Here is a 22883-nt window from a genome sequence, read left to right as displayed (position 1 = left end):
CAGTGTGGTTACTTGGAGAAGCAGTATGTTGTATTTATGCATTTGTCACTTAGCTGTTATGAGACAGTTTAACTCGGCATTCAAACCCAATGTGATATGCAAACGTTTAATGAGAGTTAGTTTGAACCCAAGCAGATCCTATAATAAACCGTTACTCAGCTCCAGACTGTTCAATACTGGAAGTGCATCTCAATTTTAAGAAATGAAGATGACTGAAGATATCTTCTCTTCATTTAATGTTCTTCAAGAAACCGTCCTGCACTGCCGTCTCAAAGCTACTTGATGCCTTCGTCTTGGTCCGATAAGAATGTATGAGGTGTCCAGAGATAGTCACAATGTTCCTTATTGATTCACCAGCAGCTGTCATCCCCCTGTCTTTTGTTTTTTGTTTTTTCTACCTCTTTCTCATTTTGTTATTCATCCAACATGGATCATGACTTGGTGCCGATCAGTGTCCTTTATTTTAGCTTCAATGAGCAAACGGACTCAAGTTAAGTAAAATAGATTTCTCAGGAGAACAAATGAAACAAATGAGTGAGTTAATAAGTAACACAAAGACGGAAACACTAACCGTCTAAGGACTATTGACCGGGGCTCTTTGCATCCGACTGCTGAAGTACAACAACAGTAATTGCTAAAGTACAACATGACTTGTACGTGGCAGGAACCAAATGTGAGCATGCGTTTGTGTAGATTTTCTTTTCTCTGCAATTATTCACTAACGCTAAGTCATCTTGTCCTTTTCCTTTTTCGAGATTACCAACTGCTTCAGCGATTCACCCTGCAGTGCATCGTTTCCAGTTTAAGAGCATAACGTAGGTGCATGGACAATTAGATAATATAATTGCAGGCAGATGCAGCAACACTGCTTGTTTGGAATAAATCAGCTATGGGTAGCTTGAGCAGTGATAGCCACCACGAGGAGAAAGAGAAAATAAAAATCAGGAGCTTCTTTTATAAATATATATAAAGTTGGACGTTGCCTCTCAACTTCCTCCCACTATCCAGAAATGATTTTCTGGATATAACCTATAGTACTGACTGTATAGTGAGAAGAGCAATGCAGAGACTACAAAAATTATCACTTCTCCCTTAAAAAATATGACAGGAATGTTCAAGGCCTTCATATTTTATTGAACCATGAAACGAGGTTCAAAAGGAAACTCCAATCATTTCTCTTTGCAACTAGTTATGTTATAATTTTATATTGATGTTCAAAACGTTTTAACAATGAAAAACATGGTAATAATAGCATCCCCAAAAATCCCACGTCAACGTACAGTACGTCTGCATAAATGTTTAAAATCCAGAAATGCAACGATGAAATTTGCAGATAACGCAAGAGCAGGTGTTCAATACAAATTAGTTATTTTAACATCAGTATAATTCAATCAATGGGTATTAAATACCGCTGATATCAGATTTGCAGAACATTTCAGAGTAAGGTGTGTGTGCGGGTGGATCTTCAAATGCTCGAGTCAAAGCAGTGCATTAATTTCATTACTAGCGCACTGCTCACAGAGACTCGATACCTGAGCCTCAGCCAGACTCTCATCTGCAGAGAGAGAGGAAATCTTTGGGGAGAAAGATCAGAGGCCTCCTTTCTGCCTGCTGCCTTCAAAGTCACGCCTGAAAAACAGCCCAAGTGTGAGTTCAGCGGCTTAGAATTTCAAAACAAAGAGAGAGAGAGAGAGAGAGAGAAAACATCCGACTGAAACATCTATGGAGCAGAGAACACGACCAGTAGATAGAATATAGACAGCCTTGACTGAACCTTTCCTCATGCAGTCTAGCTGGTCCACTCCACCTTTCCCCTGATTCCCTGAAAGAAGCAGAGCCGTGTTCAGTCCAGCAGCTTGACATAACAACCCTCTGGACTATAGAGGGTACAGTGCTGCACAAGCATGTGATCTGAGCGTTTGCCCGACCCAGCAAAACTCAGTCAGGCCAGCAAGGTCCAAATGAGTTTAGCCCCTCTTAACAAAAGACAATTAGATTTTTTCCTTATCTTGACCAAAATCTAAAACTTAACATCACAAAATATGAATTTGCTGATGTGTGTATACTGGTAACACAGTTTTACACAATCATGGAGTAAAAACGTTGCGAACCCCCCCCCTCCACAAATAACTCATTGTTTTTATGTTCCAGTTACAGAAACTATTCAGGTCAGTTGGCTCACAGGACCAGACCTTCCTGTAGTGCATTATGATGAAGACTCTCTGCCGTGTCTGAGCCAGTAGGAATTACTACATCTTTATAAAGTGTAATATTTGCCAGTGCAGATCATTCTATTGTATGTGTATTAATACACACAGTTGCATTAATGTCAACACACGGGACTCAAGGTTGTCAATTCATATTCAGCATCTTACAACTTGTAATTGCTTAAAAACATTCAATTTATAAAGGGAATTTTTTCATGTTTAAATGAAATACTTGAAGTAAATGTAGCACAAACTCAGTATAGAGCACAAACAGTTGTATGTGTGCAGTGCCAACATGAAAAGAACAGGGAAAGTTGCGCTCCACGCTGAGTGATAAATACCCACTATTTGTTATGCTGAGAGAGAGAGGGACGGTTCTGCATCCAAATGTGTGCTGCAGGGCACCTCTCTTTGTTTCTGTGGCAAGCCTTCTGAAGGGTCCCATTTAAAGGAAATGTTGACTGGGTTTGAGACTATTACACACTGATGGTGCTGCATGTAGGCTCTGAACTCAATAAACCTGAGGAAACATACATGTGTCACTTCTGTATAGGCATGGATAGAATTTCAGAAAAAAGACATTTGTTTTCTGAATCTAGCTTACTAAAGTTTTTGACCATATTAGATATACTCTGTTTGACCCTGTGTATTTTTCTGATTATGCATTATTATCCCTGCATTACACACAGAGCCAATCAATGTGAAAAAATCCCAGTGTATATGTGTTTTCAGTGAGTTTAGACTTGTCTGTGGTGTATGTTGCACATCTTTGTTTCTATGTACTCTTTTTTAGTCATTTAGTTTTCATTCCAGTTTATATTTAAATGTTGCACTTCGAGTCCACTGAAAAACTGTAGTTGCAAAGGAACTTCCTATTTTTCTACAGAAATGACCAAATTCAGCCTTCAAAGTTAATGTAATTATTTCCTACTGGTGCTTTATACACAAAGACAGTATGGCAACAAACTGCTATTACACCAAATGCTACATTATCACACTCACACACTATATCCTGGAAAAGGCGAGGAACTTTCTGAAATTGTTTCTACACATTCCTGAATATTTTATATCAATTTCTGTGTACAGCTGCTGGATCAGTCAAACATTTAGATTTTATTTGATTAAACAGAAAGATTAATTTTGTCGTTCTTAACATCTCAAATTGTTTATTTATTACACTCAATTTCAGAGAAATTACTTTGTGAGTAGACTGAAATTATTTTATTTTTCATTACAATATGGTCAGTGGTGTTTTATATGGTGCTTTTCTAGTCTTTTTTGTCATTTACCCACACAAACATTCATACAGTGCATGTATGGGCAGCACTGATTTCTATGAGAACTGCACAGCCGACAGGGGCAATTTGGGATTCAGTATATCTTGTCCGTGAAGACTTTGGCATGTGAAATGTGGAAGACTGGGATCGAACCATTGATTTTCCGGTTTGCCCTGCCCAACATGATTCTATTGTTTAAAGATATTTGAGTCTATATTTTTAAAAGACTGTATCCACAAATAGAACAAATATTTGTTTCAGTGTGTCTTTAACTGATGATATTACTGAATGCGCCACCATTACACAAATATTTATTCTTTCCTCCCCCTTGGATATTTCTGACTCACATCTCATACAACAGTTGGTGAGATGTGGGATCTGTTGCTGACTCAATAGTACAGCTGAGACCATCATGCATGTTAATTCACTGAGATGTTCAGGCTCTGGCTCCGAACAAAGTCACTGGCAATTTATTGCTGTAACCGACTACAAGGTAATAATGTCAATTAGCAAAAAGAGTTGAATGATAATGTTATTGGGTATTTTATAGACCACAATACACTGAAGTTGATGCAGCCTGTCTGTCCTGTCTGTGCTGCATCAACTTCAATGTTACTCCCTGTCATGCCCCCAACAACAGGATACTGACTGTTCAGTTACTCGAATGGCAAAATCCAATTCTGTCTGAAATTGGCCTGAGTCAAAGTGATGACAAATCGTTTCAGCTTACATACCTGCCAATCTACCAAAGATGACTTCAAACATGGACTTTGCTTTACGACTAAATGTAGCTACAGAGACCAAATGAACAAGATGTAAGTAAATGTCACTAAATGTGGGTACCCATGCTGGTTGCTACTTTGCAGAGAGTTTAAAAGGGATAGCAATACTTTCCAATGTGATGTCACTCTTTATTGTACTGTGGTATAGTATTACTCTGGGTTTAATGATTAAATAAGGCAACATTAAACAAAAAAAACTACAGACCCTGGAAAGCACTCATGTTATACTGTATGATATATTTATGGTTCATTTAGCTTTCATAGTCATCTATAGCAGAAACCACTACAGAAACCCTTAATCAAATAAAAAGCTCAATAAAGAAGATGTGGTGAAAAATACCTGATTCCCTCATGTAAAAATAAAATTAGCAAAATACTCCAGTGGAAAAAATCGGACATTTCCACCGTGCCTATAGTGTCCGTATCTCAGCTTGAAGCTTACACTAATAACTGAGCACCTACAACTTTCATTGCTCATTTTCAGACAAGTTACATTTTTATGGAAAAAAGACTCAAGCTTATTTTTTGAACTTAAGGATTTGGCACTGGAGTGGAGAGAGGGGGAGGATCTGGACAGTTGAGAGGACAGATGAGGGTACATGTTTGGGGGCAGCTTCTGTCCCTCAGAAATTAGCAGCACTCATTTAAATTGTGTTTGCGCGTTACCATCTGGACATTTTGGCCTGCCAACCAAGACGGCCTTGTATTTAATTTGGCACTGTACTTACTTATTCACTTTTTTGATCATGCTAATACAAATGAAAGAAAAGAGTAAAGAAAACAAAAGGTTCTATTAGCCTGAAGAAAAGACAGAGCAGACCTGAACTCTGTCCTTTGCTCATGTTGGCAAAGATTCAGGTTAATCCAGCCACTTGTTTCCTCAGTGATAGAATGAGTCCTAATACCAAAGAACAAGTTATAATATGTGCACGTCTGGTTCCCCAGTCCTGAGAATGAAGGGCTTGTTGAATGGATTTTTTGTGAGATACTTGAAATAAGATCAATTGTCAACACAAGCTCACAACATTTCAACTTTTTATTCTCCAACATAAAATACGGCAGTAATTCCCTGCATATGGTTTTTAAACTTTTTTCTCTTAAAAACAGGATTGCTAAAATGAAATTACAGAATTGTTGTGGACATTAAACCTCATCACTCTGATACCGAAAATCAATTTTACTTATTAGTTTGCTTCTCCAGCCTTGAGGCATTTATTCTCACAAACTATTACTTAATTTCAAGGGCATTTTTCAGAACTTTGGAAAATGTCTGGAAAACTGGGTTCTCACATTTTCCTGAGTTTGCCTTTCAGATATGAAAGAGGCAGCAGGCGATTCTCCAGCTCAGGCGCATGCTCGACAACCGGAAAAAGATTTTCACAGATATAATTGAATAATAATGGAACAGTACCATTGGTAACAGCTTTTTGTTGTGGGAACCACTGTAATGCACACTTCCAGGTTGGCGTATAAAACATACATCACACCTACTCCTCTAACAAAGTCCTCTAAAAATAACAACATATGAGACCATATACTGTACTTAGCAGCAACCACTGAGAACAGTAAGCTCCCAGCAAAAATGCCAATAAAGCTATTATGGTCTTTGCTCCTGAGGAAACTGTAAAGAAAACCAGCGAGGCACTTTCCTTCTCTCACAGTGCCCCTGCTCACACCGTCTGACCGGACACTGATGACGGTTAGGAGCTTGGCCAGGGGAGTAGTTTGGAAAGAAATGTGTATTTTTTCATATTAATTTACCATGAAGATGTTACATTTGAGAATACATACCCTGTTAGCAGTGTGACTCAACATAATCAGATGGAACCAGTGTAAAAATGAACTCAGCAAAACCTTACTGCAGAGAGTAAGTTGTTTATTTAGCCTTGAACTAAACAGATTTATTTGGACTCAAAGAGCTTGAAGGTAACAGACTAAAAAAAAAGGTGCATTCATACATTTTGCCAACACAGAAACCTGGAGCTTAATGCTACAGCTGATGCTACTGAGACCTTTTGTTAGCAGAATTGTAAGAGATGGTTGAATAAGTAAAAGGCCAACTTACATGCAAACTGCAACAGAGCGTCTCGACTTAAGATGGTCCCAAAGCGGTTTTCTGCTTTACACTGGTACTTCCCATAGTCCGTGATCTCACTGGCATTGGTAATAATCAAGTTCCCATCAATGAAGCTGTAGCGGTAATCTGCCTCCTCCACCACGTCTGTCCCATTGATGAACCAACTGAAGAGCACAAGACAAAGAAGTGATGTTAATGACGAGGAATGAAAGAAAGTAAGATTACATTTAGGAGACAGAAGAAAAACATGTCCCACCTGTACGTAGGTGGTGGATTTCCCCGTGCGTCACATTGCATCACCACTTTCTTTTCAGTAGAATCCAAAGGAAAAATGACATCATCAGGCTCCAGGATGAAAACAGGCCCAAACTCTTCACTTTCTATGAGAGAAAAAGAGATAAAGACAAGTATGATGGTAATTGTCATGCATTCAGTTCTATCCTCCAATTACTTCTTCACTCCAACGTCTTTTAAGGAAAATACAAATATGTGCAACTTCAAAGTGATGAAACTGTAAAAAAAAGCAAAACAGACTATAACAACAACAGACAGCAGTTTTGCAAATGATGAAACTTGACATATTTTAAAACTGAAGCAGTTGCTCAGCAGTAAGAAGGTATTTAGAGAACCTCAGAGTGAGAATGTGAAAAATGTGTTTACAATGAGAAACCTTGAGGCTAGAGTCGTTCTGAAGTAGCTTCAACAATTTAATGAGTTCGAAGTAACCCTTTGTATTCAGACAAATAACCTGGTTGGATATAATTCATATAGTAAAAATGTCACAAGCTATAATACAAAACCTTTTACACCTTTTGATGATGTAGTCAATTTTGTTTGTGTTTTCTTCTGTTGAGGTGGCAAGGTCGTTTACACTGGTCTTAACCAAAGACTGAATCAAAATATGGACAAGATGACAGCTCCCAAAAGTGAAGCCAAAACCTCTTGACCGAGTGGCTGGCTACAGAGTTAAAAAATCCAGTCTCCTCTATGCAAATGGATTGGACATGGAGAAAATTAGTAAGTCAAACATTACCCAGTTTAAAATAATACACACATATATAGCCTTATTTTGTTATATTCGTTGTAATTGTTATCACACATATTCGTTGTATATTATATATAACACAGGTAAAAATACATATTTATAGATCTATGAGAAGCAAGGTGAACGTTATGATTGACAACTGTCACTGACTCATGGAGGAGCATTTCTTGACGGCTCCACGTCTGCAGTCGCAGAGGTCTGTTTCCCACTATGATCTAAATTCACTCTTCACATTAGAACAACAGTAACCAGTGGAACCAAAATCAGGGAGGTAATTTTTTTATTATAACAAGCTCTACAAGCGAAATTACCAGAAATAAAAATTTTGTCCACAGAAAAAAGTCCCATCTGGAATTCAGAGACTTAATTCTGTGCAACAAATTGAGTTAACAAGTATAGCTCATCTCTGAAAAGGCATTAATTGCAATATACAAAGAATGTAATCTGAACAGAACAAAAATTTGAATCTACATTTCCCTAGCTTATTTAAAATGTGTAGGACTTTTGTTCTTGTCTTCCTACCCCCGTATTGTGACTGACTGTACCAATCTAAATCAATATTGCACATGTAAAAGCATAAAAAAATTATAAATAAGATCATATTGCTGCTCACGTCATAGCAGAGTGCTGGTATCCCAAAAGTATAAAACTCTGACAGTGCTGATGATCTGTCATCAAGTGTTCTGCACTGTTTGTATTGTACAAAGGGAGCACTTTGATTGTTTTTCCTGGCTGACAGAGCGAGGTACACTTGAGGCGTTCGTGAAAATAGGTTGCGATTCATTATCATAAGTTTCAAACAACAAATCGTGGCCATAAAATGTGGAGAGGTAACAACACATTGGAATCAGAGCCTGTTCATAAAGTAGACTTTAATGTAATTTTGGTGTTACAGAGAAGATAAATCATGCTCAGATGAATGAACAACAAAGGTATTTATAAATTACTGATGTCACCTGATGTTACTGATATCAGTTACTTGCATCGATATGAGTTGGACATTCTAAGAAATGTTCTTCATGACAGAAAAATAATAAACATGTGAAGACCGCAGAGAAAATCAGATAACTTTAAATTGAAAAAATGTTGATCTAAAAATAAAAATAACAGGATTTACTTAATGTCCAATGATAAATTCTGAACAACAGGGCATGAGGTTGTGTTACATAGAAATTAAATTAATGCCAGAAGTATTTAACATGGGAATATTATTTGTGTTTTTCCAGTAAAGAGTCCATTTAAAGCTCGAATTACAAATGCTTATGCAATTTCAAATCTGTGAAATGCTATTTAATACCTACATGACGACGCTCAGCCCACAGTTTCTTGATCTATCGTGCTCCTGTTGGTGATATGAATTGGCTCTTGTAAAATTTGAACTCTCCACAGCACAAATACCCCCACAAATCAATGTGCTCTCTAGCTTAATGTTGTCTGCTTGACATTCTCTGCGGCAATTCTCATCTGTTCCTTCACAGCGCTCTGCTCTTTGATCAAGCCGTCTGCTAACACACAAGTGGATGAACTCATTGCAGACGCTTTCCTACGTATACAGCACCACGGAATTCAAGACTTTTCAAAGACGGAGGGATCCTCTGTTCTCCAGAAGAAGAGTTTCTCAGATAATGAATTTATGAAGCCCGGTAAACACATGCTCTTTATGTAAATACGTGACAGCTAAAGTAGAGTGGACACATTTCTTACAGCATAAAATATAGAAATCCATGTTTAAGCAGTAATTGTACAGAAATAATACAGCAGTGCAAGCCACCATTGTTGAGTTGCTCCAACTATTTAGGAAAGATCTAAAGATAGATATGAATCATGGCTTCTTTCTCTGGGTTTGTATAATCACCCTTTGTCAGCAATTTACTGCTCCACAGGGAAATAAAAAGCTCTTGAAAAAAATACTCTAATCAGAGGAGGAAAATGAATCAATATTAAGTTGGAAACCTTGATGTGAATATAAAACCAAAAACAATCCCATGCTACTGGTGTGAAAACAAGAAGGAAACAAAAACATGTCTCTACATCCATCCATACAATTATTCCTCAGTTCTAGAATGCCGCCCCAGCCTTATGGAGTGGTGCATGATGTATGATGAAATGATTTCTATTTCAAATGAAAACATAACATTTCTGATTCAGCTGAAACAAGCTGGAAATAAAATTGGACAATGTTATGGCCCAGCAGTGCATCCCCTCGGGAGGATTCTGCTGGTGTCTGGTGGACATAAAAACAGTCGTTAACTGCAAAGAATACATATCAATAAATATGGCTGTATACAATGATTAATTCTCCAAATATCTTTCGTCCCCTAAAACTGAAAGTTGATGCCTAAAAAGGGACAAAACTCCCACAGTGTCCATCTGATGTGGATAGAAACACATAGAAACACTCAGAGTTATTGTTATGTTTTTATTTGCTTTAATGAAAGGCCCAAGGTCCTGACGGGATCGTACTGTAATTAAGGTTAAATGTCGAGCCTGACCTGAATATAATGCATATTGCAGAGTCATAAAATGTTCTGCTCAGGCTCACAGGTGAAACTAACCTTGACTTTGACTGACTTTAAAGTATTTAATAAATGGACAAATGAACCGTAAATGTCTTATTTTATTATGCATAGCAAATAAAGATTGAAGACAAATCTCTTCTCCCTGCAGTCTCTGACATATGGATGCTGCTTTCGACCAATTACGAGTTAGGTCAAGCTGACAAACATGACATTTCCCCCTGTTTTCATCAAATCAAAAGACTAATTAGAACCAAACACGCCAAAAAAAATTGCACCAAAACAAACATCGGTGTGATAAAACGAGCCAAAATGACAGGGCACATCTTTGAGCAAAATTTATTAAACACGTCTTCTGACATTGCTCCACGTCCAATCTGCTAATACGGAGGAGACAGAGTTTATGACCTACACTGATTAAGATGGTTATGTTTATAAATTGTATATAAAGATGGACAACACTCTCCACTTGCTCTCACTATCCAGAAATAAAACCAGAATATCCTAGATATGAACGATCCCGTCTTGTGCTGACGGTTGTCGTTCAAGAACAAGACAAAATCTTTACAGGTATTTTGACTTTTTAGTTTCGCCCATCAATGACATAGAAAAGTCAGGTGCATGAACAGTACTGCAGCCAGCCACCAGGGGGCGATAAAGATGTTTTGGCATACGTTTTATAATATGACATGAAAGAAAAATGCCTCAATAAAATCGAGTCTTCCTTTATGTTATAGGATGGTATAGCTCAATTACTGGATCTGTGCTTGTGACCATATGAAAACATTAAAAAGATGGATGGAGAAAAAAAAAACACCATATGTCTGTGTGTGTGTGTGTGTGTTTGTGTGTGTGTGTGGGGGGGCACAAACACACACACAAGCTTAGAAGTTGTTTAAATCACTCAACTTCAAGTACCGTGGCCATCTGTCAGTCACAGAGCCAAAAAGCAATATCCTCTTAAGTCACCAAAGGTGCAGAACTTTTTGGCATCCATTTCATTCTCTGAACATCAATCCAGTGCAGCGGTACAATGCTCATGTCGCTGACAATGGAGCCATTACTCTCACCTCGGTTGTAGAGATATACAGTAAGTAATCTTATGGCTACATAGTGAAAACCTCAGAAATAATGCGAGACAGTAAAAAAAAAAAAAAAGATGGCATCATTGGCGGAGACGCACAAAGTAAAAAAAACATAAAAGATCAGGTACAAAGAAAAAACACACAAGGAAGAAGAAAGAGAACAAATGTTATTCTGCTTTAATGTGACTATCTACATTCCTTGTAAGTACTTTGCATTACAGCGAGGTCCTCTTTGCCAATTCAGCAGCTACTTCATATTTCCTTTAATTAGGCACTCCAGATGCAAAAAGCATGATGTGATTAATCATAAATTAAAGCATCAATGTGCCATTATATCCTTTGAAATTATTCATACTGTAAGTCAGGACAGCGAGTGACCCATGTAGATTTATGGCAGCCTGTTTGCTGTGTTTGAGATATTAAATCTTCCCTTTTGACAAAGATATCCATCACATCCATAGCTTCTGTACTGACAGGAACACAGAGAGAGGTGGATATTGCCATGATCCCTCTTCAATTTCACAGAGGGCATGACCCCGGTCACTGCAGACCATACCACAGTGATGATGGATAGGTGAGATTCATTTCTACACCAAATCTAAACGTGCAGGAAGCCTGCACGTCTGAAGTGACACCGGAGATGGCGGACTGCTGAGAGGTGGCAGAGTGCAGTCACACCAATCATGTTTGGAGGAGTCTATTCAAACTCTGGAGTGTCCACCCTTTGGTTCAGCTCAGAAGGTGAGAATAAAGTCATCCGAACTAAGACCTGACAATTCAGGTCCTTCATGATGCGACTACAAGACTGAGAGCAAGAAGGCAGAAGGAGACAGATGGTGCCACCAAAATACAAAAAACCCTATTTACAGATAATCATATTTATTTATGCAGCCTCATCTCCCAGTCTTCAGAACCAATGAACCCCACAGTGTGTAAATTATGTCAAAGTGTACACAAGCAGTCATTATCTTTGGCTTAAGTTGTGTTTGTAATTTAAGCAAGAAGAAAATTACAACATTAATGAGATATTTGTGAGGTTACGTGACTTTTACAGCACAGTTTGTGATTGTGAACTTTAACAACAAAGCTAAACTTCTATGTTGTTTCTCTTCAGACGAGAGTTTAAAAAACAAGCAGTAGGTCTGACTCCACCATTAGTTTTACCTTCACTCTGGTAGTCCTCCTGAGAGCTGAGCAGACTCAGGGCTGACAGGGGGTGACTGGAGAAAGCAGGCCAGTCAGAAGTCACCAGCCCGCCGCTGCTGTGGTGCTGTCGAGGTCTGCTGCGCGAGTTGAGCACTGACGAAGAGCTGTCTTGTTTCATTCGTAATACTGCAGCGTATGATATAGGCCGTGCTGCAACAGCTCTTGCAAAATCTGCAGGAAAAAAAAAAAGGCAAAGAGTTACATCATATTGACTTTGAGTGAAATTGATCCTTACTACTCACCGATGACATATTTGATTTTTTTATGTTCAATCAATCTCTAAATGGAGAGAAACAATCTCGCTTTAGAGTTTATAGTGTCGAGAAGATTAGTTTTTTTTTTGTCCTATCTTCAAATCCAGTATGAGGAATAGTTTGCCACTAATTAGTGTCCTACAAGACATCCTGGAGAACTGGAAAGCAAGAAAACAGCAGACGGCAGGATAAGGAGGTGTCACCAGTCAGAGAAAGCTCTGAGTGAAATAGGTGGAAAAACCTTGAGTGCATTTTGTAGTCTGCAGAAAATACTCACACTGTCTGAAAAACCCGAGCAAAGTATCTGTGATGCAATAGATGTCTGGACATTTTGGCAACAAGGTGAAAATTCAGAGGTCTGAAGCCTGAGTGCCCAAAACAACCAAGACCTGCAGCTTCGTCTGCAAAAATGTTATTGTTTCTATTTGAGAACAATGCTGGCAGTCTTTCCCCTTTGACTTCACACTGTCAGTCTTTCTCTGCAGCAGCATCTATCAGCCATTAGAGGCACTCTGCAAAGGCAATTGTGATGCCTTTAGGTTAAAGCGTACACTTCTTATGACGCACCACAGATACGTCGCATACTCTGGAAATCACTGTCATCAAAGTTTAAAATTGAATAAAATGGTAAGTGTAACAGAAGCGGAGAGAATCTGCCTCTTTCAAAGTAAAAGACTCCGTGGGGGTTCAGAATAATATCCTCAATAAATGAGTAAACTGCAGTTGAGGCTGTCACTAGTCATTGCTGTCACAGCAGCCTTCTACTACTTACGTTTTGAGGTATTCAATCTACTTTATGGAGGGTAATTTGCCATTGTTGTGATTTTTATGATGCTATAAATATAACAATGCGAGATTACACACACCTAGTTTCCCTATTACACCTTATTGTCAATACATATTTCCCAAAGCAACTGTACAATCAAACAAATAGCTAGAATTCCTGGTAATATGGAAGCATAGCTGTGCAGGTATGGTGCTAAAAAACAAAAATGCTAAAAGATTGGAAGCTCAGCAAGACTCTAATCAGAACTCTAAAAACTGGGTATAGTGGGAGTGTTTTGCACTACATGATAAAGTGCCATGAAAGAACTGAACAAAACTGAGAAATAATTATGTGCCTTTGGGGACTTGTCAGCTGCAAAAAACACTGCTATCTACAAATGGAGAGTGGGCAATTACTGTGTCACATATTCTGGGGGAGAAGCAGGATGTGGAACTACATTTGAAATTAAAGGTATTGTGAGTTGGTAAATTGATAAGCAAAGCAATTAGCAGCTGGTTGGTCGTCAGTCAAATCGCTTATCTCGCAGAGAATCAGCTCCCTTGAGGTGTAAACTATATTCTCACTGCTGATGCCCACAGTCGGCAGAACAAAGCCTATCAAAATCTGCCTTTTAAAGCTGGAACAGTTAACACAGCTATTTTTGTGTATTTTTTAGCTCCAATGATTTCATACCACCCAGAATGTGGCTATTTTACATTTAATATGAAATAGAAATCATTATTTCGATTTTCAGAAATGAAAAAAAGGTTTTGTTGAACAATTGGTTTTCCAAAATCTTTTATATCATTTCTCATCAATTTTATTGATTTGTCTGTTTGTTTTTATTTTTTACATTGCAAATGCTGTTTTAGAAACTCAATTTATTTATTTATTTAATTTCATTTAATTTCAGTCAATCAAAAAACATAATTAATTCCTTTTCTCTTGAACAATTCTGCAATGACACAGGAAACTCATTCATCACAGGAATTCAGAAGGTGTGCTAAGCTTTAGCTGCCAACTAGTCTTTGTTATGATGGTGAAGTCATTTTTACAAGAAATGGGGAAGCTAACAAGGCACAAATATAATGGTTTGCATGTTTATTAAACCACTCCTCAGCAGTGAGCCTCAGAATCCCTGGCGACAAAGCCTTTGCTTTGTGCATCATCAAGGAAATGTAAATTATCGATTTATTCCAATTAATTTTTCTGTATTGGTAAACAAATGCTGGAACATTAAAACAATAAAATTCAAAAGGCCACGGGTTAACAGGCTGTTAAAAACCTTAACCTTGTTGCTTTTATAAAATAATTAGACGCCTGTCAAGGTTTCAAAAAATAAACACACAGCAAAACAAAATGCAGTAATGAATTGATAGCAAATAACCATTGCTCTGAAAAGTAATGTAGCTCCTCAGTGACAGCAGAACGTGTGAATGTGGAAAACACACTTCCCCTTTAAGTCATTATTAACATGTATGTGATTTTCTCTATTAACAATACAATTGTTGAAGTCATGTTGACCTACATTAGCATTTCTCTTTGTTGATACTTGAGGATTTGTGTCTCTGGACATGTGTGTTTTAATTGCAGCCAACAGCAAGGACAATGCCCCAGCATCTTCTCTCATTGTGGGAGCAGGTTAGGTGTCAGGGAAAAATCATCACAGACATGATGAATGATACAACAAATGAAATTTGACATGTTGAAACCATTTGTTTTGTGCATTAACATAGATGTAATGCAGACATCTTGTATTTTACATGACATTTTGGAACACTGCCATTCATAATCAAGAACCTGAAACAAACATTTATCGGGCTGCCATACACATCTGATCGTGACATTTGGACAGTTGATGCTTAGTGGATCACACAAAGTTATCATCCTGTTTCTCATGCTGATTATATCCATACAGATAACTGAATCTAGAACTTTTTACCTGATGGGAAGCTGTCAGCGGTTTGTACTTTCACCAGTTTGTTTCCTATCTATATTCCACTGAACAAAACTCAGCATCTCTGTGACTGACACCTGTGCTGTGACAATTGCAGTGCAGTGGAGAAAAGCAGGGCGATGACAAGGAAGCAGCTTGTTAGAAAAGAAGAAGATCCTGTTTAAAGACGACATCTGCTCAAACTTGTTTTTAATAAAGGCTCAAAAAACTGACAAGACACACGTCTAATTTGGCTTTTAGTACATGTAGACATGACATATCATCCTATATAACTTCTGTCACCGTAATGTGCATATAGTCATAAGACTTATATCCAACTTTGATGATAATAACTATGATTGTGCATTTGGTTGTGTAGTAATAAATGTGTGTCCAGACATAAATAATTTTGTAACCAGAATTGTATAGTCAGTAGAGCGTACCTCTGGCCCAACAGTCCCCTAAAATTTAACTTGCACACACTCATGTATCGGTCCCTAAATGCCTGATTCATTTCATCAAGATTCATTAATCATTCCCATGGACATCGGTGAAGATGCAAAAAAAAAAACCTCCATATCCCACAATTTTAAAGAAGATCCCTCAATACATCCCTTTGTCTAGATCTTAACCACCAAGCTTTGTGGAAATCTGTTCAGTAGGTTTTGCATAATCCTGTTACAAATAAACACACAAATCAACCAACAACCACACAGACGGGAGAAAACCTCCCTGGCAGTGGTGATTAAGCCGTTCTCCACCAAAATAGAATTATTAGATACCTGTAGTCCCTCTGCCTACAGCACCAAAGTTACTCACTGCTAATTCAGAGCCAGAAAGAAATCCACAGGATTTTCTATATAGACAGAGACTTTAATTTAATAATCAAAGTACTTGAGTCAGACTACAATGCTCTTCAATACAAGCTTTGTGGTCAGGTTGTCACAACTCTGACATGTTCAGTTCTGTTGCCACTGAGTCACTTGATTGTACAGCATAGAATTGAAAATTGAAAATTCCTACTTTTCCCATCCCCTTCTACTGTCAGCAGACGTGGAAGGTCTTATACCAGATTGTACTTAATGTACATTTTTCATTTGGTTGTTTAGTCATAAATTAAGCTTGTATATGTTGCATGCACATGGTTTTGTCAATGAAATGTCAGCAAAAACACTCAAAAGATATCAATTAAATTAATGAAATCCAGAAGAACCGTTTAAGATGCAGATTTTCTCTTTACTCTAGTGTGTTATATGGGTTATTGGTGTATGTAAAAGATCTGCAAAGTTAAAAATCAGCACAAAAAAAACACTGCTCATGAAATGATTTCTCAGGGGAGGGGGCTTAGAGAGACAGGCGCTAAATCCAGTGTTTCCAACAGAGACTGCAAGGAGGAGCTGCAGCAGTGGACAGTTTGAGGAAACTTTTTAAGTAATATGAGTATGCCATACATCCATCCTTATACTTATAGAATTACAAATACGTTACAAGGATGATCTGTCAAGGAGAGGGTTTGCAAACTATTCTGTCAATAGCAAGTCATGAGAAGCCTGATTCCCATTTCCCATAAAAATATCATTTCAGACTGACAAAATCCTGACAGACGCAGCACACTAAAAAAGTCCCTTTTGTTTGTTTGACTACTGAAGCTGACAGGCACTTGCTTTTGTCAGCTGTCACCTTCATCTGATAAATGCACTGACCCTTACAGATCCCTCTGATCTCTATCTTTCCGAGGAAGGGAAATCAGAAACACTCATTGTTGTTGAAAGGGCCGGGCCTGCAGCATCTCAGGGAGCTCTGGAGCAATGACATCCATTTCAGGTCTTAACACCACGATCACGATAACGTCAACAAAGGAGATAATGGCCATTTGATACTTGAACAAAGAACAAAAAGCCAATCGCTCCTGTTACCTTGTCCTGATTACCATATGTATGGCGCACTGAGGGTTTCCTTCAATGGAAGTCACCTTTTGGTATCTTACATACATTCTGCATTCAACTTTGACGACCAGTTCATATATATATATATATACATATATATATATATATATATATATATGTGTGTCCAGATAGATTGTAAATATATGTTTTGGCATCACAAGACGAAAACGTGCAAGATGCTAACATCCATGTGCAGAGTGAGAAAGAGATGCTTTGTCCATCTCTACAGTCTATGGTCCACATTTATAGTATATGGACACTTGGAATTAATTTAAAAGGTTTTAAGTGTATTGTATATATGCTAGTGAATTCTGACGTTATGATCGAAATTGTGTTGTGCTTCCTTGACCCTTGACCACCACACGATAATCCATTCATCCTCGAGTCAAAGTGCAGATATGTGCCAGACATAATGAAATTCCCTCCAGGCCTTCCTGATATATTGCGTTTACAAGAAAGCAATGGATGTGAGGTCACAGCGACCTTGACGTTTGACAACAAAAATCAAATCAGTGCATCGTTGAGTCCAAGTGGACACTTGTGCTAAATCTGAATAAATTCCCTTGAGGCGTCTCTGAGATATCACATTCACAAGGATGGGGATGATGGACGGACAACCTGGAAACATAATGCTGTCGCCAGCGTGGAGGCAAAATAAAATGTTACTTATTATGCAGTTTGTCCAACTGAGAGAAAAAAGCTCATAACAGAGGTAAAGGTGAGGCTAAAGGATTAAGACAATGGGATGATAGGAAAAGGCAGATGGGGGAGACTGATAAACTCACCTGCCTGTATTAGATTTACTTCTATTAGGTCATTGTGTTGGTGCTGCGCAGGAGACATGTGAGGGTGAGTCTTGGGCTTTTCTTGCAGTCTCTAGACTGAGCGGTGAAATTAATTAGAATAACATACAGTAAGTAGGTGAGACGCTTGTGGGGGCTCAAGTAGACGGACATGATTAGCCATAGCCTGCAAGATTAATGAAGACCTTCACAGGGAGATTATATTGACTGAAGCTGATTAGGCTTGAGACCATTTATTCAGTGGAATATCATTACAGATAGAACAATCCATACATCATATGCAACCTCACCTCACCTCCTCCATCACAGCGGACTACTTACTAAAACCAGGTCTATTTTCCCTGATCCTCGGTACGCTGTGAGGTTTGCGAGTTCCTTCAACCTTGCGAGAGCAATGATGGAGCCGGCATGATGTGTGGTATTAATTCTATAATGGCTTTTGTGTGTTTTGCTGACATCCTTTCATTTCATATAACACCCTAGATGTAACACACAATTTGTTGTATATGTTTTCTGTGTTTAAAGTATTGAGCATACTACAACAAACTTTTCTAACTGGCTTTAGGGGATGTGGCACATGATGGGGGGGTTCAGTTTCACAAATGTTGGCGTCACCACACAGGCTCATTTTATGTACTTTCAAATCCCCAGGTGTTAATCATAGTCTTGATCACTGTACATTCCAAAGAAGCACGACCGCCAAGACTTGAATGCTGTGTCCAACTCGTCATGCTCACAAAATAAACAATGACTTTATTTTTTTTTTTCCTTTTTTGAAAGTTATTTCCTGGCATATAAGAGAAGCTGTCACAGCTCAGGTTCCCCTGCCAGTTGGAGAAAGTCCACTGCTCCCTGATGGTGGGACCAAAAATAGATCCCAGACTTCTTGTTTTCAGTACGGTTAAGCTCCACGAAAGTAATAACCTGCAGGATTGTGAGTAGTGATTATTGCTTTGTGCTTGCAGAGACAGGCAAATGCCATTTTTAGGTGAGTGGGAAATTGGGACATTGGGAAATGCAGTTGACCTCTGTGGCTCGAGGGTGACTTTTAACAAAGCTCTATATTTTAATGTTTATTTGTCGAGGTATGCAATCAGAGCAATAAAGTCATTGCATGGTCCAGCGCTGCGTAATGCATGCAAATATTCCATTTCCCCATACACAACCACATTTCTGGTGCATGACTCTTTTGCCCTTGGTGAAAATGACTTCATGCATCACTTATACAGCACTACACATCTATATTCCCTGCAACCACTTTTAATATTGAGATACCTCAGAGTAAGCTGAGATACAGCTGCATTACTATTCCACACTTAACACTCCGAGCAACACTGTATTTCAATCAGAGGCGGACTGAGGGGAGGGGGGAACAAATGGCTAGAGATCATTCCAGCCCAGCCCACTTTTCAACATAAGAGAAACCTAATTGTGCTATAACCTCCCTGCTTCCACATGATTTAAATATATCTGGCATGAAAGGGCTCTCTGGACAGTGGAGACAGGTACAGAGGGAAATAAAATAGAACAGAGGAACTATTGTCTTCAAAGTGAAGATTTTCACAATATTCAGAGATAACAGTAGGTCAATAATCCATTACACAAGCCATCATGTCAAAAGTGTCGTAATAGACAAAGACCGCATCACACCCCTGGGAATAGCCGCTCACAGCTCCTGCTGCTGATAATATTGAAAAGCTGTATGAAGTGTAGCACTCTTACACAAATGTGAAATATCTCTGGTAGTTGTGCTAAAAGCATGCTCAGCTCTCAGCACTGCTTTGACTAAAGTGGCAAACCTTCCTTTCACAGATTTTCTTTGTGGTCCATCATTACTTCAGTAATTGTTGAGGAAATTAACAACTCTCCACCAAAAATAAAAAAGTCAGAATCAACTGACTTAAAATCCAGCAAAGGGACATTTTATTTATTTATCAAATTTTGAAAATCAACACCTCGATGATATCAGAACTGCACAACACTAATTCAACTAATTTGAATTCAGCTACTGATACGGCAATGCTCGGCAGTTAATGTGCAGATGGATGACGACAGGTAAAAACAAGTTCCTTCAGGAGCTCCGATAAAAGTCCACAGAGAGTCATCCCTCTAAAATGGCCAAGCAGGAATGAATTCTGAAATTTCTCCCTGGGCTGAAGAACAAAGCAAGCAAACAAAAGGAAAGACCTGTCATTGCTCGTTATAAGAAAACAACATGCCTGAGGACAATACTGATATATAGTGTGTATCATCTTTTCAAGGTTTTGGTTGGTGCCCATAAAATATAATTTGTCTACACTGTGTTATATTGCCTTCCACTGCTGGACTTTACAAAGGAAGAAATCCAGATCATTACTGTCAATGACAATTCTGTATATCTATCTTGTTTCTATGAAATAAAAAACTTGATACAGCACCATATTAGTTTTGTTTCAGTGTCAAAACATTCAGGGCTTATTAATTCAATAAAACATCAAAGCTCACAGTGGTCAAACAGTTTTGAATCGTGCAGTTTCAACTGTGACTTTCCAATTCAAACATTCATTAGGATGTGGGGGTGGGGGGTGGGGGTGTCATAATGGAACTGTAATAAACAGTTTGAATTCAAAATATTGCATCAGTCCATCTAAAGCAGTGGTCACCAACCTTTTCAGGCCCAAGGTCACTTTTTAATTCAAAACATAAACTGAGATCTACAACCAGAATATCTTCCAAAAACCCACATAGGGCCATATGTATTATTATTGCAATTTCTGTTAAAGGATCAATGTACGAGCATAAATATACACTCATGTCAACAGAAACTGTCGACTGCATTACTCTTCAACAACAACAAATCTAAGGGCTCACCTGTTGACAGCAGTAGAGGAGGAGCCACGTCAAGTGTGTGAACCTGATTTTGAGAAAAAGTGACAGCCGAAGGGAATATATGTATGTAGAGAGAGTAAAATGTGTATGTATTACTATTAATATGTGTCTACTGTACTTTGAGTTAGGAAACAAACTGGGCCAGCGCATAAAACTGAGTTTCTCGATCAGGCAAAAACAATATGCTAATGTGAAAAATGTGTGACTATAATTTAATGTTCATTCTGTGGAAATTATTTTGTGACACCACCATTGAGGAAAGGTTAATGACTAGCAGTTAGCGAATTTGCATATGATCACATTTGACTGAATGTGAAAACGTGGACAGTGCACCCACAAGAGTCTTTCTGTTTCCTCAACAGTCAGTAAGATACAAAGTGCATTAAACAGGAGGGTGATTTCACAAGCTTCTCCTCAGTTTGTCTGAAACACAGAACATCTTAATTGGATATGACGCGGGCAGTTTAAGTATTGTTACCTCTGATGGAAGAGATGGCAACGTTGGTTAAGACAGAGGTAGACACGGTCACATATTTCTCTCTAAACGAGAAGGGAATGTAAAGGTGGAAGAATCAATTGCCCAGTTAAGTCTTATACAGCCTACGAGAAAGAGCCTTCGCGTTTTGGAGAGGCAATTATTTTGCAAAGTAGTAAGACAATAGGAGTCTGTTGGGCTGAGATACCTATAATGAACCAGCAGAAGAAATGTTGCCAACTGTATGCATTCAAGGTTCAGAGCAACCAAATCCAGAGATCAAAAATCAATAGGCAGAATAGACTGAAACAAATTAACTGCACAAGCCACTAAGTCCCTCTTTATAAACTTGATGAACTAGTTGAAGTCTTGGTAAAAAAAAACAAAAAACCTCCAGGTCTTCTGGAACGGCTTCTTTTCTAATGTAATGTTTAGTTCATCGAAAACAAAAATGTATAGCCCACACATTCCCATTCTTTTTTATCTAAGTTGTTTAAAAAGTGGAAGGTTTGAGTCATTAATAATTATATGCAAATACACACAATATAAGCAAAATGCACTACCTTTTATAGTGTTTTTTCTTCCCATAGCCACACGGTGATTAATTAATTTAAAATGAACTGAAAACACAACTGACTGGTGGACCACAAGAGCTGCTGCTGTAACAAATCCTCTGTTTAAAATTCTTCATATTTTTTAAATGTTCCTGGTTATGTATGAGAGATAAAAGCTGGTGACTTACTGACTCCCGTCTTTTGAACTGATCTACAGTTCAGCATCACTCTTCAACTTGCTGGACCTGGAGTCTGTCAATTGAAGCTCATCATCAGTCGGTTACACACTTTTCGCAGGAGATAGTTCCCCCATCACCAAAGTTACAGAGCAAGAACAGAAGTTCAGGGTGAAGAGTTGGAATAAAAGAGGAAACATTCTCCTTAGTCCAGGTCAGTGTACCTTAAAACTAATTTTGAAGCTGCTATTTTCAGAAGGTAAAGAATGTAATGTTCATTTCACAAACACTTTACATTACTCTTCACATTCATTCATTCACACAGCACTTATATATCCAGTGCTTTGTCACCCAAGACTTTGTTTTATTATCTTTGACTGTTTCCAGATATTATTCAATCTATTCAATGACTTGGACTCTTCTTCCATTTCTTTATGCTTGAAACCCTGAGGGAGGAGTCAGTGCAGTGTGTGACAACCACATAATGAAGGTGTCTTTAGTTTCTCCTTGAAGAATTTAATTTCACACCATCATCAGGTCCTTGATCTGCTTGAAGAACTCTCAGGACACAAAAGTTGAATCGTCTCTACTGCAGTTTACTGAAATGTACTAACACCCACCGCACTGTCTTGTCCTCTGCTGTGTAACAAAGAAAAGAAATCTTCTGATGGAAAGGTGATGATGGGAGGAGGGAGTTAATTACATATACTCACTGCTGCATGCTGCTTTTGAATTACCCCAGAACAATGATGAATGTGCAGCACACTCAACGCTGACAGACCACCAGGACTAATGTCTGTTAGTTAACTGCGGTTAGTTAACTCACTCACTCACTACGACCCATGCTTGGTCTAGATAGATCATTCTCAGACATTCTGCACAAATCCACCAAGGTGAGATACTTGAATAC

General features: G+C 38.3%; 1 protein-coding gene across 2 annotated transcripts in view; it reads right to left on the bottom strand.

Moving 5' to 3' along the window:
• cntn5 (contactin 5) overlaps positions 1 to 22883 on the bottom strand; it is a 102057-nt gene that overhangs the window by 48040 nt on the left and 31134 nt on the right. For both annotated transcript variants that reach the window (XM_020087986.2, XM_020087987.2), the window contains exons 3-5: positions 12154 to 12366; positions 6600 to 6723; positions 6332 to 6507 (exon numbers count right to left, since the gene is read on the bottom strand). In XM_020087986.2, the coding sequence (XP_019943545.2) occupies positions 6332 to 6507; positions 6600 to 6723; positions 12154 to 12366 (513 nt within the window). The remainder of the gene's footprint in view (positions 1 to 6331; positions 6508 to 6599; positions 6724 to 12153; positions 12367 to 22883) is intronic.

Source organism: Paralichthys olivaceus, chromosome 11 (assembly GCF_024713975.1).
Source record: "Paralichthys olivaceus isolate ysfri-2021 chromosome 11, ASM2471397v2, whole genome shotgun sequence".
In the NCBI taxonomy this organism is placed as follows: Eukaryota; Metazoa; Chordata; class Actinopteri; order Pleuronectiformes; family Paralichthyidae; genus Paralichthys; species Paralichthys olivaceus.
This window is presented reverse-complemented; position numbering and strand designations above follow the sequence as displayed.